The sequence below is a fragment of the Thermobia domestica genome, chromosome 1 (assembly GCF_964235325.1).
Source record: "Thermobia domestica chromosome 1, izTheDome1.hap1.1, whole genome shotgun sequence".
Lineage (NCBI taxonomy): Eukaryota > Metazoa > Arthropoda > Insecta > Zygentoma > Lepismatidae > Thermobia > Thermobia domestica.
The window spans coordinates 231,765,777-231,783,355 of NC_137454.1; the positions used below are offsets into that span (position 1 = coordinate 231,765,777).

The following is a 17,579-nucleotide window of genomic DNA, read 5'->3' on the forward strand; positions in this document are numbered from 1 at the left end:
TGATTATGATGTTGCTTAGTTACTGTATTATATTATTCTATACACGGAATAAATACTTATGTGTTTTATATAATAATAAGAACCTTATCTACATTTATTACGGCCCTTGCTTTACGACAACTAAACATATTCATGTTCAGCGTAATCAGTTTCCATTTTAAAATAATTACAGTGAGGCGAATGAAATAATTCAAGCCCGAACATGTCGTAGTAAATTCCTGAAGAGTCAAAAGCGCTAGTAGCAGTTGTTAGCAGTTTTTAACTTAACATATAAGACAATAATTTGAAAAACTGAGAATACAAATCTTTTCAGAGATGACAGTGCACTGATGCTTTAAATCTATCCCCTTACTCCCTATACCTACGTTATTTCCCTAGTCAAAATAAAAACTCTTCAAAATTAATCAAAATTTCTTATGCAACCATCCCTTCCTTAGGGTACTGCGGTGTCACATACCCGTCACGGCGATGTAAAGGCACTTTTGGCGACGAGGATACAAAACGACATTTTTAAGGCAATAAATAACCATGTTTTAATCACTCCAACCTAAGGTTATACATATATTAAAGCCTCCTGATAGTAGTTTATATACAGGGGGCCCAAAAGTAGGTATACATCCCTTCATTTGATCAAGTACAAGTACATTCTAGCTTATGGGTTTATTTGCTTCGGCTGTTCCGAGCTTAAGGTATAAGAAAGAGGCTTTAAGAACAAATAATAAAGAAACTAAGTTTACTACTACGGGACTGTAACCTACTTTTGGGCATCTAGTGTCACTTTCCGCTATGTTGAAATAGCACAACTACTGACCTATTGTCACAACTTTGGTAATTAGATTTGATTCATGCGCTCTGAACGACTTATATCGAGAACCATTCTTTAAAAAAAATCGATTCAGCATTACAAGGATAGGATCCATCTTATTCGTGAATCCTCTATTCAAACCATGGTAGGAAGAGATCATTTCGCGTTTCAACATTGATTTCCATAGAACAAAACGGAAATAGATAGTAACAAGTATTTGGGGGGGGGGGGATCAATTCAGCTTCTCAAGAAAAGATCATCATCTCCTATTAAAACCATATTTGTCGATATTCTTTCTACCACACTATACCTTTGTTTGGTGATCTCCATTCGACATCGCTGTCGCAAATCGTATATTGCTAACATACCTAGTTTCTTCAGTATTTCAGGCGGTACTTTTAGATGCATCACGCTGTATAACTATATACCCTAATAAAGTCTCATTCAAACAGGATAAAACAGGTCAAGAGCCTCTTTAACATGATTTTTTAGCGATTCCCATAAAAGCGAACGAGATAGACCAACCAAACTTACAGAGGAACACACTGTGGTCCTATATTATATCAACTTTTTTTTTTTGGCAATTTCCAAACTTTAAGAAGTGTTCTGATGCACTCCTCCCAAAATTTTAGGAGTTGGCCAACCGTACTCATTGCCAAAATAAGAGGAGGTGGTTTTAGGTAGGGCCATGGCCTCTGGGTCAGGGAACTTAGGTCCTGAGCCAGGGATCCAGGGGCACAAAGTTTTGGTAAGTGACTTACTACTAACATCGATCTGAATAAGTGAGTATATATCTATATAAGGCATTTCAAGCGTATTTTAATGGTGTCGTGAACAATTTATCAATGGAAATAACGAAGAAAGGAAATGATTGTAAAGACGAGACTGCTTTAAAACATCACTTCGCAATTGCAATTAGTCTTCAACATCATAAACCCAAATTCAAATCCACAAAATATACAAAAATTAACTAATAAATACTTTCGGGTCTAATTGTTAAATTTGTCACGTTAAATACTCAAACTAGAAAATTATTAGACGTGAATTCGAAGCACTTTTGCAAATAAACACAAATGAATTTTTTACGTCCCACGGTTATGCCGGTTAGGCTAAACGAGATGGTGATGATGAGGAATGAATGAAATGGTAAAATAAAAAAAAGTGGGAGGAAACGGGAGAACTCAGTTCAGTTCAGTTACCTCCCTTACGGGAGATTTATAAAGGAAGTCCCGGCCTTAGAGCCCTGTGGACTACGTCACTATATTTGTTTTAATTATAAATTGTTTGAAATAAGAATATGTACTAAAAGGGCACGTGCCAAGATGGCCGAATTTGCCTGTTTTAAATATAATTGTTTATCACACTATTAATGTAATTAAGAAGTATAAGAGGCGCATGAACATATTGAAAATGAAAAACAGTAAATGAAGATTGTAACTAATAATAAAATTGTCGAAAGTAATGAATTGTAAATAGGGGAAAGTCGTCTGGTATCAGACACCTTAGCTTTTTTTAGTTTGTCAGGCTGAAAAATAGCTATATCAAATTACTTAATGCACAAAATGATACCTTGGTATCTTACACACAACGTGTTAAAGGTGATTTGAGAGGTAAAAACTACTAATATATATTTTTGTAAAAAATCAAAGGCAATACAAATTACCATTCTTAAAAAGTGGAGGGTGGTATCGGACAAACATAAAACTATAGAGAATTGGTCTTTTGACGTAATTTAATAACAAAAGAATTTGCAAATATTAGCTGTTTACTTACAGGAGTTCTTACACACAAAATAGAGTTTTATTATGCTTTGAAATACAGCCTAAAATAAGAGTAAATAATAGATCTTAAAATTTTTAGTCTCATCAAGAGTTATTTTTTGTTCTGACATAAATCACAATGATAAAACAGTCCCCCTTCAAAATTTTCATATTGTTCATGCACCAAGTCTTTACATATATTGCGCAGTATCCAATCATCAAAAGACTCACCGCAGATTATAATGTTTAGTTTTTCAGCAAGTTTCTAAACTAGTTTTAAAAATGCTAATATTCTTAGTGGCATTAGGCTAGTTAACTATACAAAGCCTTTACATTATTGTATAGTATTTCTTCTTGGTCACGTTCTATTAGATGTGCCTTTGTTATCCGAGCAGCGAGGCTTAGCTGTTACCTCTTTCTCTTCCGACACGATCTTCTAATGTACTCTAAGGAACACGATATCTAGCACTGTCCGCACGTGCTTCTTTGGAAATAACTTTGTCCATGGTCAACTTCATATTTTCTTCATTCCAACTGCCACGTATTTTCCCCACGGTTTCCTGAAAAGGCCAGAAACCATTAAAAACGTCAAGTTTACTTACCAGTGTTGTGTCCGATACCACCCGATTCCCTTTTGTCCGATACCAGCCGAAACACTTGTAACTTATGAATGGCTATCTACCAGCTTGTAACAACACGAAGGCAACTATGCGCCTAAATTACAATATATATATACCCTAATAAATGCTGTGATGGCAATAATATATCAATACATTTACTTTGTGAGAAGTTGCAGGCACACAAATCAATCTCCGTGCACCTAATCACTCGCAAAAATACAAAAACCTTGATGCACGAGATACACCTTCATCGGACAAATCCACTATGGCGTGGGCTTGGCTAGTTCATTTCGATCAACTAACTGTATGCTTGACAGGTGCCGCCTTAAGCAGGAAATAACGAAAACTGCTTTTGTCCGATACCACCCGCTGTCCGATACCAGACGACTTTCCCCTAGTAAAAATTGAATAAAAAATGAGAACAAAGCTCCCCAATACTTAGTGTTTACAGCGCCATCTCATATCCACCCCGGGAGAACTCGTTGAACAATTTTTCAGAATATTTTCTTTTTTTTTCTTTTTCTCCTAATTTTCTTTCTTGCGGCGTAATATTTCAAGGAGATGTCATGGCTTATTGCTTTCATAGGCTTTAAAATACATAAATATATTATTATATTAATTTTAACAATTTTACAAAATAAGGAACATAGAACATTAGATAATTAGCAAATGAATATTATGAGCAAGCAAGAAAATAAATAAAGAACTGAAACGAAATGTAACGCTACTTTCGTGGCGTTACATACTCAATAAATATCCTTTTTAAGATAATAAGTTTGTCGAGTTTTGTTTATTATTTGCTTATTTCGATTGAAAGTATATATTTTTAATATATACATGCATGCAACATAAAGTGGATAATGTAATGAATTAACAAACAGTTACTATAATACAGGGTGTATCAAAAAGATTCATCCACTTTGGCAAGTCTGTATTTCTGAAACTAATAAACATATACAAATAGTTTTTGTTTTGCATGACAGTGAAACTCAAAAAGTTTTTATCGCACTTGTTCATAGGTGTTCAATGTGCCCCCCGTGAGATGCACAGCATATGACCATGCGTATTCAAATTCGTCCCAAACTGCAGCTAGCATGTCTTCAGTTACAGATTCCACAGCTGCCGTTATGCGATGTCGCAGTTCATTCAATGTGCTTGGTAACGGAGGCACATAACGGAGTCTTTTATAAACCCCCACAAGAAATAATCACATACAGTAAGGTCAGGTGACCTTGGAGGCCAGTGTTGTAACGCTGCATCATTTGGTCCAGTGTGACCGATCCATCGTTGTGCAATCGTTCGATTTAAAAATCCCCGCACTTTCCCATGCCACTGTGGCGGTGCACCATCTTATTGGTAGATGAAATCATTCGAATCAGTCTCCAACTGTGGGAAAAGATAGTACTCAAGCATATCAGGGTAGGTTATCCCCGTCACAGTGTTCTCGGCAAAGAAAAATGGACCGTACACCCTTTTTCGGTAAACTGCACGAAACACATTAACTTTTGGCGAGTCCCTCTCATGTTGTACAACTTCATGTGGGTGTTCCGTTCTCCATATTCGCACATTATGGCGGTTCACATTTTCATTCAAATGGCATGTTGCCTCGTCACTAAACACTAAGCGTCGAACAAAACTGTCGTCCTCTGCAATCTTGCCAAGAATGAAATTACAAAACTCCATACGTCGTTCTTTGTCACCTTCACAAAGAGCTTGCAGTAGCTGAATTCTGTATGGTTTCATGTGTAAACGACGACGCAACACACGCCAGACGGACATCGAGGGCATGTTGAGCTGTCGAGCTGCACGACGAACGAATTTCTGCGGACTGCGTGTAAAACATATTGACGGACGCGCTCCACGTCTGCGTCGGGCACTCGAGGACGTCCCGGTGATTTTCCCTTACACAAACAACCTGTTGTTCGGACTTGTTCATGCCATCGTCTAATGCTCTGTGCAGTAGGAGGATCCACACCATACTTAGTACAAAAGTCACGCTGAACAATTATCACTGACTTGCACCCCTCAAAACGTAGTATACAAAACGCTTTCTGTTGTCCAAATGCCATTTTTAACCAGAACTGTAGTGGGCGTTCACTCAAGCACACTGCTGCTACCTAGCGGAAACCATGTACAACTACAGATGTTCCTCTTTCCAACAGTACATTGTTCACTCACATCTCTGAAAAGACAGAATAGATATTGTTTAAAACCGGATGATTCTTTTTGATACATGCTGTATTATAGAAAAATAAAAATAATCAGTGTTTATTTCTGATATTTATCAATAAATTTAAAATTAAAAGATAGGAACAAACTTCTACGAGATTCTGAGAAGAATTCCCGCAGGGATTTTTAAATACTTTTTCGCCAGCGGACAAAAAATGGTAATTTTTGAATCTGAAGCGCAAGTGTTTCATCAATATTAAAATTAGCGAGAGTAGTCTCAATACGGGGGTTAGCATTTTAATAGTGGAAACCATTAATTTACATGTGGTACAGAGAGGATATATCAGTGAAACTTTTACTGTCTTTCATAGTGCTTGTAGCTTTGTGTACAAACTGTTGCCAGAAATGTGGAAATTGAAGTTTACCTATAGCAATGGTTGTTCTGTTGGTGGTTCAAATTCAGCTCTCTATTGCCTGGAGAATCTCTGGAACATTTCGGAAACCGCTAGCTCGAAATAAAGAACGACACTAAGGGGTTAATTAATTTTGGGAATCAATGGCTTAAATCTGAAAAGTATAGTGGATGTTCGAGCACTTTCCAGCCTCCTCGAGCAAACAAATCAGTAACATGTTGCTCCTCTTGCCATCGACAATTGTCCTGTCAAATAAAGAGACTATTATACAGAAAGTATCGTAACACTTGCCACCAATTATCTTTTGTACACTTTTAGAATGGCAGCTTACTCGAGACGCTAATCTGATCGTAATTGCGTATGCGCGTGCGTTGAAAAGAAAACTCCGTCTGAGTGAAGTAGGTTAGGAATCGATCTAACGTGGGCTATAAGCGAAATTCAATGTTTCCGTTTCATGGTGTATAAAGTTCTAACTTTCGTATAAGACAAAAAAAATATTTATTTTTTCATCTCATCGACAGGAACAGCAGGAAGATAACGAAAATGAGGAATCCGAGACGGAGGAAGTCAGAATTCATAAGTCCTTTACTAAGTTGCGGGTACACAAAATGCCTCCAAGGAATATCTGGGATGACCCTGTTGAATCAGAAACTGATGTTTACTCACCACAGATGGCTTTGGTTCCTTATAGAATGAGGCCTCACCGGAGACCAAGACTCAGTTCTTCTACATCCGGACACAGACGAGCAGGTAAATTTGTTTACGTCTTTGAATAAATGTTTTCATTAAATTTCAAAGTTGAAACAAATACAGTTTATTACCTTCACTGATAGCCCCTATAGAAGATATACCCTATAGAAGACGGACATACAAACTCAATTTAATTTATCTTAAGTCAGGGGAAACGTTTCAAGAACTTCGGGGTACAAAATCCTTCGAAAGTATACGTGGAAGAAACACTAATTATATCTAATTGGCATTGTCTGTCAAACAAATAAATGCATGTTTTCAGCGGGATAGTATCTTGCCCCTTCCTGCTATTAAAATAAAATGCTACACATTACCCCATATCATTTCGCCAGGAGCTTCCTATTTGCTGATCACTTAAAACAATATTCCTGGATTCGTAGCGAAAAATGTATTTGCTTTTTCGTGCATTGTATAAAAACACAAAGTTTGAACGGAATAAAAACGAAACAAGGAAAAATACAATGTGGTGTAAAATGCTTGGACTCTTTCGACAAATCACTCTATGTAGCACTTTCCTTGCAAGCAGGTCTTGATGATGTAATCGGTAACACCGTGGGCTCAAGTTCACGGGGTTCTCAGATCGATTCCCCCTGAAGAAATACTTTTTATTTTCTTTACAATACAAGTTCTATTAAATTATCAAGTCATCCGAGAAAAGGAAATTGTGTAGAAACACAACACTTCACTTTTGTATTCACATTATCAGGAAGAAATATGATCATTTCTTGCAGTTCAAACCGTAGACAATAAGTTAGTGAATAATGTTTTTCGGTCTTTTTATAAACAATGTCCAGTGTGGTGTCGTCGGCAGAGCTCTACACTGTAGACCTTAAAGTCGCAAGTTTCTGAGGAAAACTGTCCATTTATTATTGTTATTATTATTACTATTACTATTATTATTATTATTATTATTATTATTATTATTATTATTATTATTATTATTATTATTAGAATGACAAAAGAAGGAAAGAAAAAGACACACAGTCGAAGCTGTTGATACAAACAGAAGAGATATACTTTATGCCAGATTCTTTTTAGGTTTACACGTGAACATAGTAATATTATTACATTTATGGATTGACAGAGAATTAATATTTTAAGAGAACAAGAAATGGAGTATAAATATTTGTTAGCTGGTAGCAGTAATGAATTTTATTTCGCCCTTCTTCTAGCTAGGTTGAGTTGATTTTGAGTTTAACATCTCTTCCAGCAACAAGGCTATATGAGACAGGACCTACTGATTAACATGGAATATGAAACACATGAGTTCCTGACGGGAATCAAACCCGAGTATCTTTCGAGATAAAAAATGTGAGGTGACACCTTGAATAGAATCGTTCTTGTGACTAGAGTTGTACGTTCCATCACTATTTGTAATATTTGTTATTCCTTTAATGCTTTATCGACGTTGCATGTAGTGTTAAATTTAATAATAACTTGTTGGCAAAATCACGTGTAAAATTTGAAGACCGAGTTAGTTGTGTAAATTCGCACACAGATCGAGGTAACGAAGCCAGTGTAATGTGCGTATGTCTCTTGAACAAAGAAATCAGTTTCTCTGCTCTGGCCATCCTACGTCGTAGAGTATTCGATAGCAAGGCGGGCTGAAGAACTTGTAGTCCACGGATCGATTAACGCGCAGAACCAGTTTTAATTCTTGAACACAAGTAGAAAAGGCAAAAAAAGAAACCGAAACCAGACACATGAAGTTTAGAGCTAACAAGTGAGACCGAACCAAAGGTATGGGTCATTACGTGATTTGTTTAGGAACAATAAAATGGAGGAAAGTTGTTTTTGTCTATGTCGAGGAATAGACTATAAATAAAAGAAGAAACTACACTTATGTCCAGAATTTATGTCGCATGTCTCTCAAAATTACATAAATAGAAATAACTCTCTTTCTTATGATAGAAAATGTTAAATGTCTTCTTAGAAGAAGGCAGAAAAAGGATACCACAGCCAGGTCTACAATTCCCATCACACATCCGATTGTAAAAGTTCCAGTAAATGTGGCTATTGTGCTGGTCCTCATAACACCCGGACTTGTGATAACTTGGAATTGCCACCAAAATGCGCCACTTGTAATGAGCAGCATCCGGCCTACAGTTACAAGTGTAAGGCAAAACCAGACCCTATTCAGGATCATCCTGAACTCGTTGTTCCCTTGCGACCACCGGCACCAGTTCAAACCCATCCACATCCAATTGACGCTCCTGTCTCATTAGACCAGCTATTGACGTTTCTAACGCTAGCTTTGCAAAACATCCACCCTTTTATTAGGCCGCATATTCTACAGCAAATCATTCTGGCATCAAAAACCACTTTTCATGTTAATTTTACTGCTACTTATTCCGGAAATACTGTTCATTTTCATAAATCACATGCTAGTTCACTTGTTTAACATCATGGCTTTAACTTTTCTCTTTCTGAACATCCGATCACTACCAAAACACAAAGTTTTATTTGAACAGCTTCTTCTTGAGGAACCTTTCTAACAAACTCTCGTACTTGCCGTTTACCACGATATACCATGTTACATTCTGCAAATCCCGTACCTGCACTTCGAGCAAATGGGGGAGTAGCCATAGGGATTTCTCCTCACATCCCTTATCGCCAACATCAGTATACTGCAACAGCTCTTCCTGAATATCTCCTTGCCACAGTTTATTTCAAAAATGTCATCATCACCCTAGCAACTATATACATCAGACCAAATCATCCATTACCTCAGCAGTTCGTACAATATATCTCCAATACTTTCAATAGATACATCATTATGGCCGATTTCAATATGCATAGCCGCAGCGATGGTGACCGGACAAATTTCATTAACTTCATAACAACCCACACTACTGGGGTTATTGTTGATCTTCCACAAGCTACACGCCCAATTTCAAACACCAAGCCTGACATAGTCATTGTCTCCACAAATCTTATCTCACATTGCACTGTAGAAATCCTTGATCTTCTTGGTAGTGATCATGCACCAATCAAGCTTGTTTACAAACCATACTCAACTACGACCCATTCCTCTTTACCAGTACGAGTGAGCTTACGCTACGATAAAGCTAAATGGGATCAATATCGTTCACATATTACAGACCTCACCAGTGATATAACAGAACCGGCCACATGTGACGATTTATACCAGACTGTAGATCGCATTACATCCGCAATCCAGGAAGCCAGCAACTTGTATATTCCAACAACGAAATCTGTTCCATATCAGCCTAAACTTCCGCCACACTATCTCTCCATGATCAAACGTTCACGTCAGCTCTATCGAGAATATCTCCACACTCGCAACCCAGAAGCACTCCGACATCACAAACAACTTCAACGTACAGTGCACAATTACATCAAAGCATATAAACTCCGGTGCTGGGTAAAGACATGCAACACCCTGTCTGAAACATAGCATCCTACTAAATTCTGGTCCCGCTTCAATGCGCTTTGTGGAAAATTCTCTAGTACACCCTACCCCATTTTATTGGATGATACACCTGTTAGTACCGATAGCGATAAAGCAAATGCCTTTGCAGATCACCTACAAGTTATCTTCACACCGCCATTTGAGAAAACACCTCAGCCTGCAGACAGACTCAATACTTCATCACCAGAACTACAACCCAATCCTACTCATGTTTTACCTCCTAATACTGCTGTTTCCGCCCCAATCACCACTCACGAAATCTCTCAAGTTCTCAATAATAAACGGAATACTGCACCTGGCTTAGATAACGTGATGTATCGCCATATCAAGGAATGCCCTATTTCACTATTACTACTTCTTGCGAATATCTATACATTCATATTGCGAACTGGCTTCTTTCCTTTAGCTTGGAAAACATCTAAGACGCTAATGTTTCCCAAACCACATAAGCCTCCTCAGGATGTTGCGTCTTATAGGCCAATACAACTTACATCCACATTCAGTAAGATCTTGGAACGTATCCTAGTTAAACGATTACATATTTTCATTTCAGATCACGGCCTACTTCCAGTCACACAAGCAGGTTTCCGTCCAGCTTTCTCTATAAATGATCAACTACTTCGACTCACAACGCTCATTACTCAACACTATAATTCAGCAAATCCTTCCTGTTTAGTTTTATTTGACTTGGAGAAAGCATTCGATAAAGTCTGGCACCATGGGCTCATATACAAACTTCTGCAATTTCAGCTTCCTATCTCCTACATTCGCCTCATTTACCATTTCATTACGAATCGTATCACCTATATCTCAGTACGAGGCAGTTTGTCACATCCGATCTTTCTGTTCTCTGGAGTACCACAAGGGTCAGCCTTGTCTCCTTTACTATACCTTCTGTATGTAGCAGATATGCCCCGACTGCCAGATCAGGTCCATCTCTTCCAATATGCGGATGACACTGCCCTTCTCGCACTTGGAGCAACTATCCAGCAGCTCACCATTAAGTTACAGACTGCTATTAATCGCTTTCACACTTGGTGCACTCTTTGGCGGCTTACTATCAACGCAGCTAAAACCCAAGCCATCATATTCCTACCACCCAAAAGAACTTCTAAAGTCCGCAGAAATCCACGCAATATCTCTCTGTACGTTGATGGGGTGCCTATTCAAATCAGTAATACTGTCACATATCTGGGAATTACCTATGATCACCACCTTACTTGGTCCCAACACCTGAAAGTCATTACTACAAAAGCCTATAATAGACTCAATCTATTGAAACGATTGACTGGTACCACCTGGGGCCTTAAAGCACACACCATCCTAAATACCTACAAGGTATTTTTACGACCTGTCCTTACTTATGGATTTACTGCTTGGATAGCTGCACCCACTAAGTTCTACAGTAAACTTTTAATTCTAGAACGCCATGCTTTCCGTATAGCGTTCCGCATTAAGCTGCCTAGTCCTACACAGGGTTTATACCGCAAAATCACTTTTCCGACTTTACAATATTACCTAGAAAAGCTGCGGCTAACATTTATCACCAAACGCTTCGAAACACGACATCCTTTATTACAGGACACAATGCGTTATTTAGCACTTCATCCAACACCTCACCGTTATTATCATCCTCCACTTTCGCTCCTCTTCACATTATATCATTATACTCTACCACCGTTAGAACCTGCTTTACTTATAATCACAGATTACGTCATTCATGAACATCTTCCTCTCATTCACCCATCATTTCCAGCACAGTGATTACCATTAATTACTAACAAGGGCCTCATTCGTCTTCATCATTGCCTAGAGTAGCCCCTAGGCTGAAGATAACCTCATCTGTCTAATTAATATTATCCACGTGTTGTCCTGTGTAAGCACCTCACCACATCTTTCACTCCCATTGCTATACTTGTACATATCATAAATTCTATACCTAATCATCATTTCCATTATGTTATCGATTATTTGTTTAAAATATACTGTATGTTTATTTTCCTTGTGTATATACCTGCACCTAATGTTAAGGATTAATGTTCCTTAAGTCTCCACCTCCCAAATTACTTATTTATGTAACTGTTGTTGCTAATAAAGTATAAAATCACTTAGCCCATCTAACATATTCTTTCCGTAGTTAACTATCATGTCTCGTTCCTAAAAGAGGGCGTAACCCTCTGAAAGGCAGCTAGCCCGTCAGGCTAGCCTCTAAAAAAAAAGGATACCACATAATTCAAAAAATATTTCTGTAAAAAATTAAAAAATAAAGAAACTATAATTAATAAAAGAAATCTCCGAAACTCATCGACAAATTCTAAGTTCCATTTTTGTAAGCGTGGCAAACGCGCGGCAAAATTTACAGAGAGAGGGCGGAATTTTATGCTTCATTAGAAATATAACGTAAACCTTTCATAATGTTAGTTACTATATATATTGCATAGCTCTAATAATAATAATATTAAACATCTTATACGTAAACAAACAAATAAAAGGAAATAATCCACAAAATACGCGAAGCGATTAGGCAGTTTGTGGTAGTGATTTTCCAATATGCGTTTACTAAGAGAATGAACCTTAACATACCTTCGTAGAGTAGACCGTTATCGCACGCTCCCCGAATATTCTGTTTTTATCCAAGATCATCAGTTCGAATAACATACCCTACACTGTTTTTTGTAGAAAAGCTTGATTCTGACAATTACTTAAACAGCAATGTTTTGTTCTAATAATGTGGATTAGTATTATCGTCATCATTGTAGTTTATTTGAATATCTTCAAATAATGCAGAATTGCATCCTTTAACCCTTTGGGGTACTTATGGTACAATTTGTACCATATGGGTGTTTCAGGGTACATTGCGTTATAACTCTCCTATTTGAGCTTTTTCGTCCGTTTTTTTTTTTTTTTGTTTTGTTTTTCAGGTCCACAGGCATTGTAGAAGACCTTACGTATGATTTCACACCTTCCTGCGACGAGACATAGGAGGAGATGACGTCATAATTCTAAAATATATATATTTTCTTTTATTAAGCCTATGTTCATTATCTTTTGGCGGGCTTATTTTTGCACGTAGAAGATTGAAATTTTGCACAAACATTCAGTCCACCGAGTAGTATTTACCAGATTTTTTTTTCAGATTTCTGCGTTAAAACAGGGGGGATCCAGAGGGGCAAAAAGTTGAAAAAAGGGACATTTTTACCAAAAATCCCTTTCTTCGGGATTTTCCCGCCTTAGATACATGATGGAAACATGCGAATGGTACCGCCTGAAAGGCAGTTCTATTCTCAAGAGAATGATGTGCAAACAATGATCCTAGGGTAATTAGAGATGTCTCAGGGAATTTTTACAAAATATCTTCTGTATATGGGAATATGGACATTGTCGGTATATTTTTTATTGGCGGGCTTACTTTTGCACCTAGAAACATTCAGCCCACCTAGTAGTATTTATCAGATTTTTTTTAGATCTCTTCGTTAAAACAGGGGGGTCCAGAGGGACTAAAAGTTGAAAAAATTGATATTTAGACCAAAAATCCCTTTTTTCGGGATTTTCCCGCCTTTGATACATGATGGAGATACGTGAGTCGTACCGTCTGAAAGGCAGTTCTATTCTGAAGAGAATGATGACCGAAACATGACCTTAGGGTAATTAGGGATGTGTCAGAGATTTTTTTATCAAAATATACTTCTGTATAGGGAAATATGGGATATTTTCGGTATTTTTTGGCGGGCTTATTTTTGCACCTAGAAGATTGAAATTGTACACAAACATTCAGTCCACCGAATAGTATTTAACAGATTTTTTTCAGATTTTTGCGTTAAAACAGGGGGTCCAGAGGGGCTAAAAGTTGCAAAAAGGGATATTTAGACCAAAATACCTTTTTTCGGGATTTTCCCGCCTTAGATACATGATGGAGACATCTGAATGGTACCACCTGAAAGGCAGTTCTATTTTGAAGAGAATGATTGGCGGATTATAGTCCTAGGGTAAATAGAGATGTCTCAGGAAATGTTTTACCTGAGATCATGGCGTTTTGCGGTAATTTGGGTCATTGTAAGGATTCTTGATAAAATTTCTCCCGCCCTTAGTATTCAAGATAGAAACTTGAAATTTGGCACACACATTCAGTCTACCAAGTACTATGTATCAGATTTTTCTGATGTCTCTACGTTCACACAGGGCCGTTCCAGAGGGGCCCAAATTGTGAAAAAAATTCCCCCGAAATTTTCCCTTTGACATCACTTTTCCCTCTCCTGGTATATGGTATTAGCATGCAAGTGGTACCATTTGAAAGCCAGGTCCATTTTAAAGAGAATGAGGTATGAACCATGACCCTAGGGTAAATAGTGACGATGCAGTAGCTGCTTGACCGAAAGTCTAAAAAATACCCCAAAAACCCAGGTACCAAAAAGGGTTAAATATAGTATTACAATTATCAAGAATTTTATAGAAAGAGGAAACTTCATTTCTAATCATTATTCTAACCGGGAGAGGAAAGTTATGAATATTTGAAATAGTAATTAACATATGACTAAACTTTAATGAAACATTACTAAAATAAAACATTTACTCCGAATACTCTCTGTAGAAAATGGACAGAAATAATGAACATAAACTATTAGTTGTTTATTAAAAGTGTAGTAGCGATAGCTCTAAACCCAAGTAGAATATTCACTCTTTGGATCATGAAAATAATAAGCACTTTACAAAAATAATGATCTTTTGGCTGCATCGTAAAACTGTTAGTAAATAAATAAATAAAATACATATTATGTATCAGTTAAGCACCGCTACCCGATAGCTGACTGCGAGGGTGGAGATAATGAATATTACTACAAACTGTTACAAAGCTAGTAACAGTGGAAGCTTGTGGGTGTAGCTGAGCAGCCTGAGGTGTTAGACTGTAGTGTTGTCAAAAAACGGCTCGAGCGGCTCGGCTCACGGCTCAGTCACCACCGAGCTGAACCGAGAAGTGAGCCGAGCCCACAACACACCCTAACGAGCTGGCTCAAAAAGTCCTCGGCTCAGTTGGACCAAACCGAGCCGAACCAATGACTCACCCCAACATAGCCGCCTGGAGCCGTCGGCTCACCTCAGCCGAACCGAACCGAGCCGATGGTTTATTCCAACCGAGCCGGCTCGAACCAATGGCTCACCTGAGCCGAGTCGAAACGTGCCAATGGGTCACCTGAGTCGAGCCGAACCGAGCCGATGGCTCACCTGAGCCGAGCCGAACAGAGCTGGTGGCTCATCGCAACAGAGGCGGCTCGAGCCGAGCAGGTTGACATTATTATTAGACTGACGATCGTGAGTCCCTCAAATCCCTTTGTAGTAGGAAGGGAAGAATTTTAATTGTCCTCGATGTTTCTGAATTCATGTCCATGTCGATTCTAGAAGTCCTGAAATGTGATTGAAATAGAGAATAAGTCAGGAAGTTATAACAATTGCATTGCGGTCACCTCTGGTGCATAGAGTCCCTGGTTCGATCCCAGCTCTCTCCAAGTGAGCTTTGTGGTGGACACAGCGTGTGTGGGGGGGGGGTTCTCGGGATTCTCGTGTTTTCCCCACTTTCTTTATTCCACCATTTCATTGATTTCTCATAACCACCCCTCCTTTATCCTAGTCGGCATAATTATGGGACGTAAAACTTTGATTGCTTTTTCTTTTTGTTGTTAGATGTAAGTGACTATATGTAAAATATTGTAAATAATTGTGAATAGAATTTTGTATCCTCAGATAAAATATTAGCTTTCAACCCTTCTCGTTGGTCTGGCAAGTTGCACGTGCGTCTTTGGTGTATGCGGTTCCGGGTTCTATTCGCGCTAGAACACAAAAAATAATTTCCTTTTCATTTACTGTTATTAATTGTCTGTCATTTGTAACCTGAAGAGCATAAACGTTAAACATTAATCTAAAAATACCGTTTCAATATTGCCCAGTGATTTCATTGTCCCAATCATCAGTTGGTGCGGTCGTGCAGTATACTACCATATGTATACAATTGGCTTGTCGCAGCTGATCCGAATTTGAATGTGGTCTTTTTGTTGTTGTTCAAAGATTCAATTCTTGTTTCTTGTAATTCTTCACTATTGCTGTAGCAAGCTGTCTTTCTTTTAGGCAGTTACCTGCGTGAAACCATTTAACCACTAGCTTGTAACTCGTGACTACGTGTTCTGTGTTGTGCTTAGCACAGTAGTCTTAATACGAATAAAGCAATATTTTCCTTTCTACATGAAGTCTATCACACAAATCAAATATAGATGAATGTATTTAGAAACGACAAAGTTTTCACATGTCATTCACTACAGACGAACTTCTATTATCCAGTTTTGATTGCTGGCAGGAGCTAGTGTTTTATACTGAAAAGTGGCATTAGGTTCACTTTCGGTATGAGACTTCTAAGCTGTGCTATGCATAAGTATCTAAAGACAGAAGTATAGAACAGCTATGTCCGTTCGTCCGTCCATCTGTTGACAGGTATCATAGGAAAAACGGTAAACGATAAAGAAATAACGGATCTTGCAATCGATTTACCGTCCCAAGGATAGGTTTCATCTCCTTTGTTTACTCCCTGTTGAAATCGGAAGTTGTTCAAGTTAATCATTTCCGATTTCAACATTTATCAACATAGAACAAAATGGTTATTAGATAACAACAAGCGGTTTCCTGAAAACGATTCACCGTTTCAAAGCAACGTATCATGACAATGGCGAACACTCTACCAAAAACGGAAATGGTTTAAATTTACTACTACCTCCGGTTTCAATACCGATTTCCGTAGAGCAAGACGTGAGAAATATCGAGATATAGTATTATGTAATCGATTCAGCTTCTTAACAGCACGTTCTATCTTCCCTTTAACCATATATTCAAGCTAGACGCGATTCAAATTAACAATTTCCGATTTCAATCTTTAGCGCCACAGAACAAAAACAGTTAAGGAATAGCGAGTAATGGCTTTCTGATATGGATTCAGTGACCTAGGAACAGATTCTCTCTCTCATCTTATTAATCTATTGTAACCATTATTTATAAATATCCCCATGCCATAATCGTAGTGGACCACCGATGGGCAACTAGCGACATTTTGCCAAAAATTGGCGGCCCCGTAGCGACGATCCGCTGTGATCCCACTTCCGTTTTGAAAATTATACCACTAGCTGCCCACCAGCGGCAGAGACCCGAGGAAACGCCAATTAACCACAAGTTATTTCGGTAAAAATATGTTAAATCGCCTCTATGCGTGATTTTGTTACATTAAGGTGAGTCTAAAAACACCAAAAGAGAAAATGAAATGAAATCTTTGAGTTTTACGTCCCACAATTATGCCGGTTAGGCTAAAGGAGACGGTGATGATGAGTGATGAATGAAATGGTGGAATGAAGAAAGTAGGAGGACCCCGAGGAAACCCATGCACTCGGTGTTTGTCCACCACAGGGTTCACTTGGCGGGGCTGGGATCGAACCCAGGACCCCAAGCACCAGAGGTGAACGCTCTACCACTGAGCCACCGCGACCCCCAACAATAAAGGAGAAACAAACACTACCCTTGGGTGGGCGCGAACAACCAACTTTATGATTACTAGTCGTGAATTTTTCCGATTTGGCACAGAGGCGATGCAGAAAACCT

At 38.2% G+C, this 17,579-nt stretch overlaps 1 protein-coding gene across 3 annotated transcripts in view; it reads left to right on the top strand.

Annotated features, from left to right (window-relative positions):
• Positions 1-17,579, top strand: part of LOC145694598 (uncharacterized) — an 81,058-nt gene that overhangs the window by 37,854 nt on the left and 25,625 nt on the right. For all 3 annotated transcript variants that reach the window (XM_081770993.1, XM_081770975.1, XM_081770984.1), the window contains exon 4: positions 6,289-6,517. In XM_081770993.1, the coding sequence (XP_081627119.1) occupies positions 6,289-6,517 (229 nt within the window). The remainder of the gene's footprint in view (positions 1-6,288; positions 6,518-17,579) is intronic.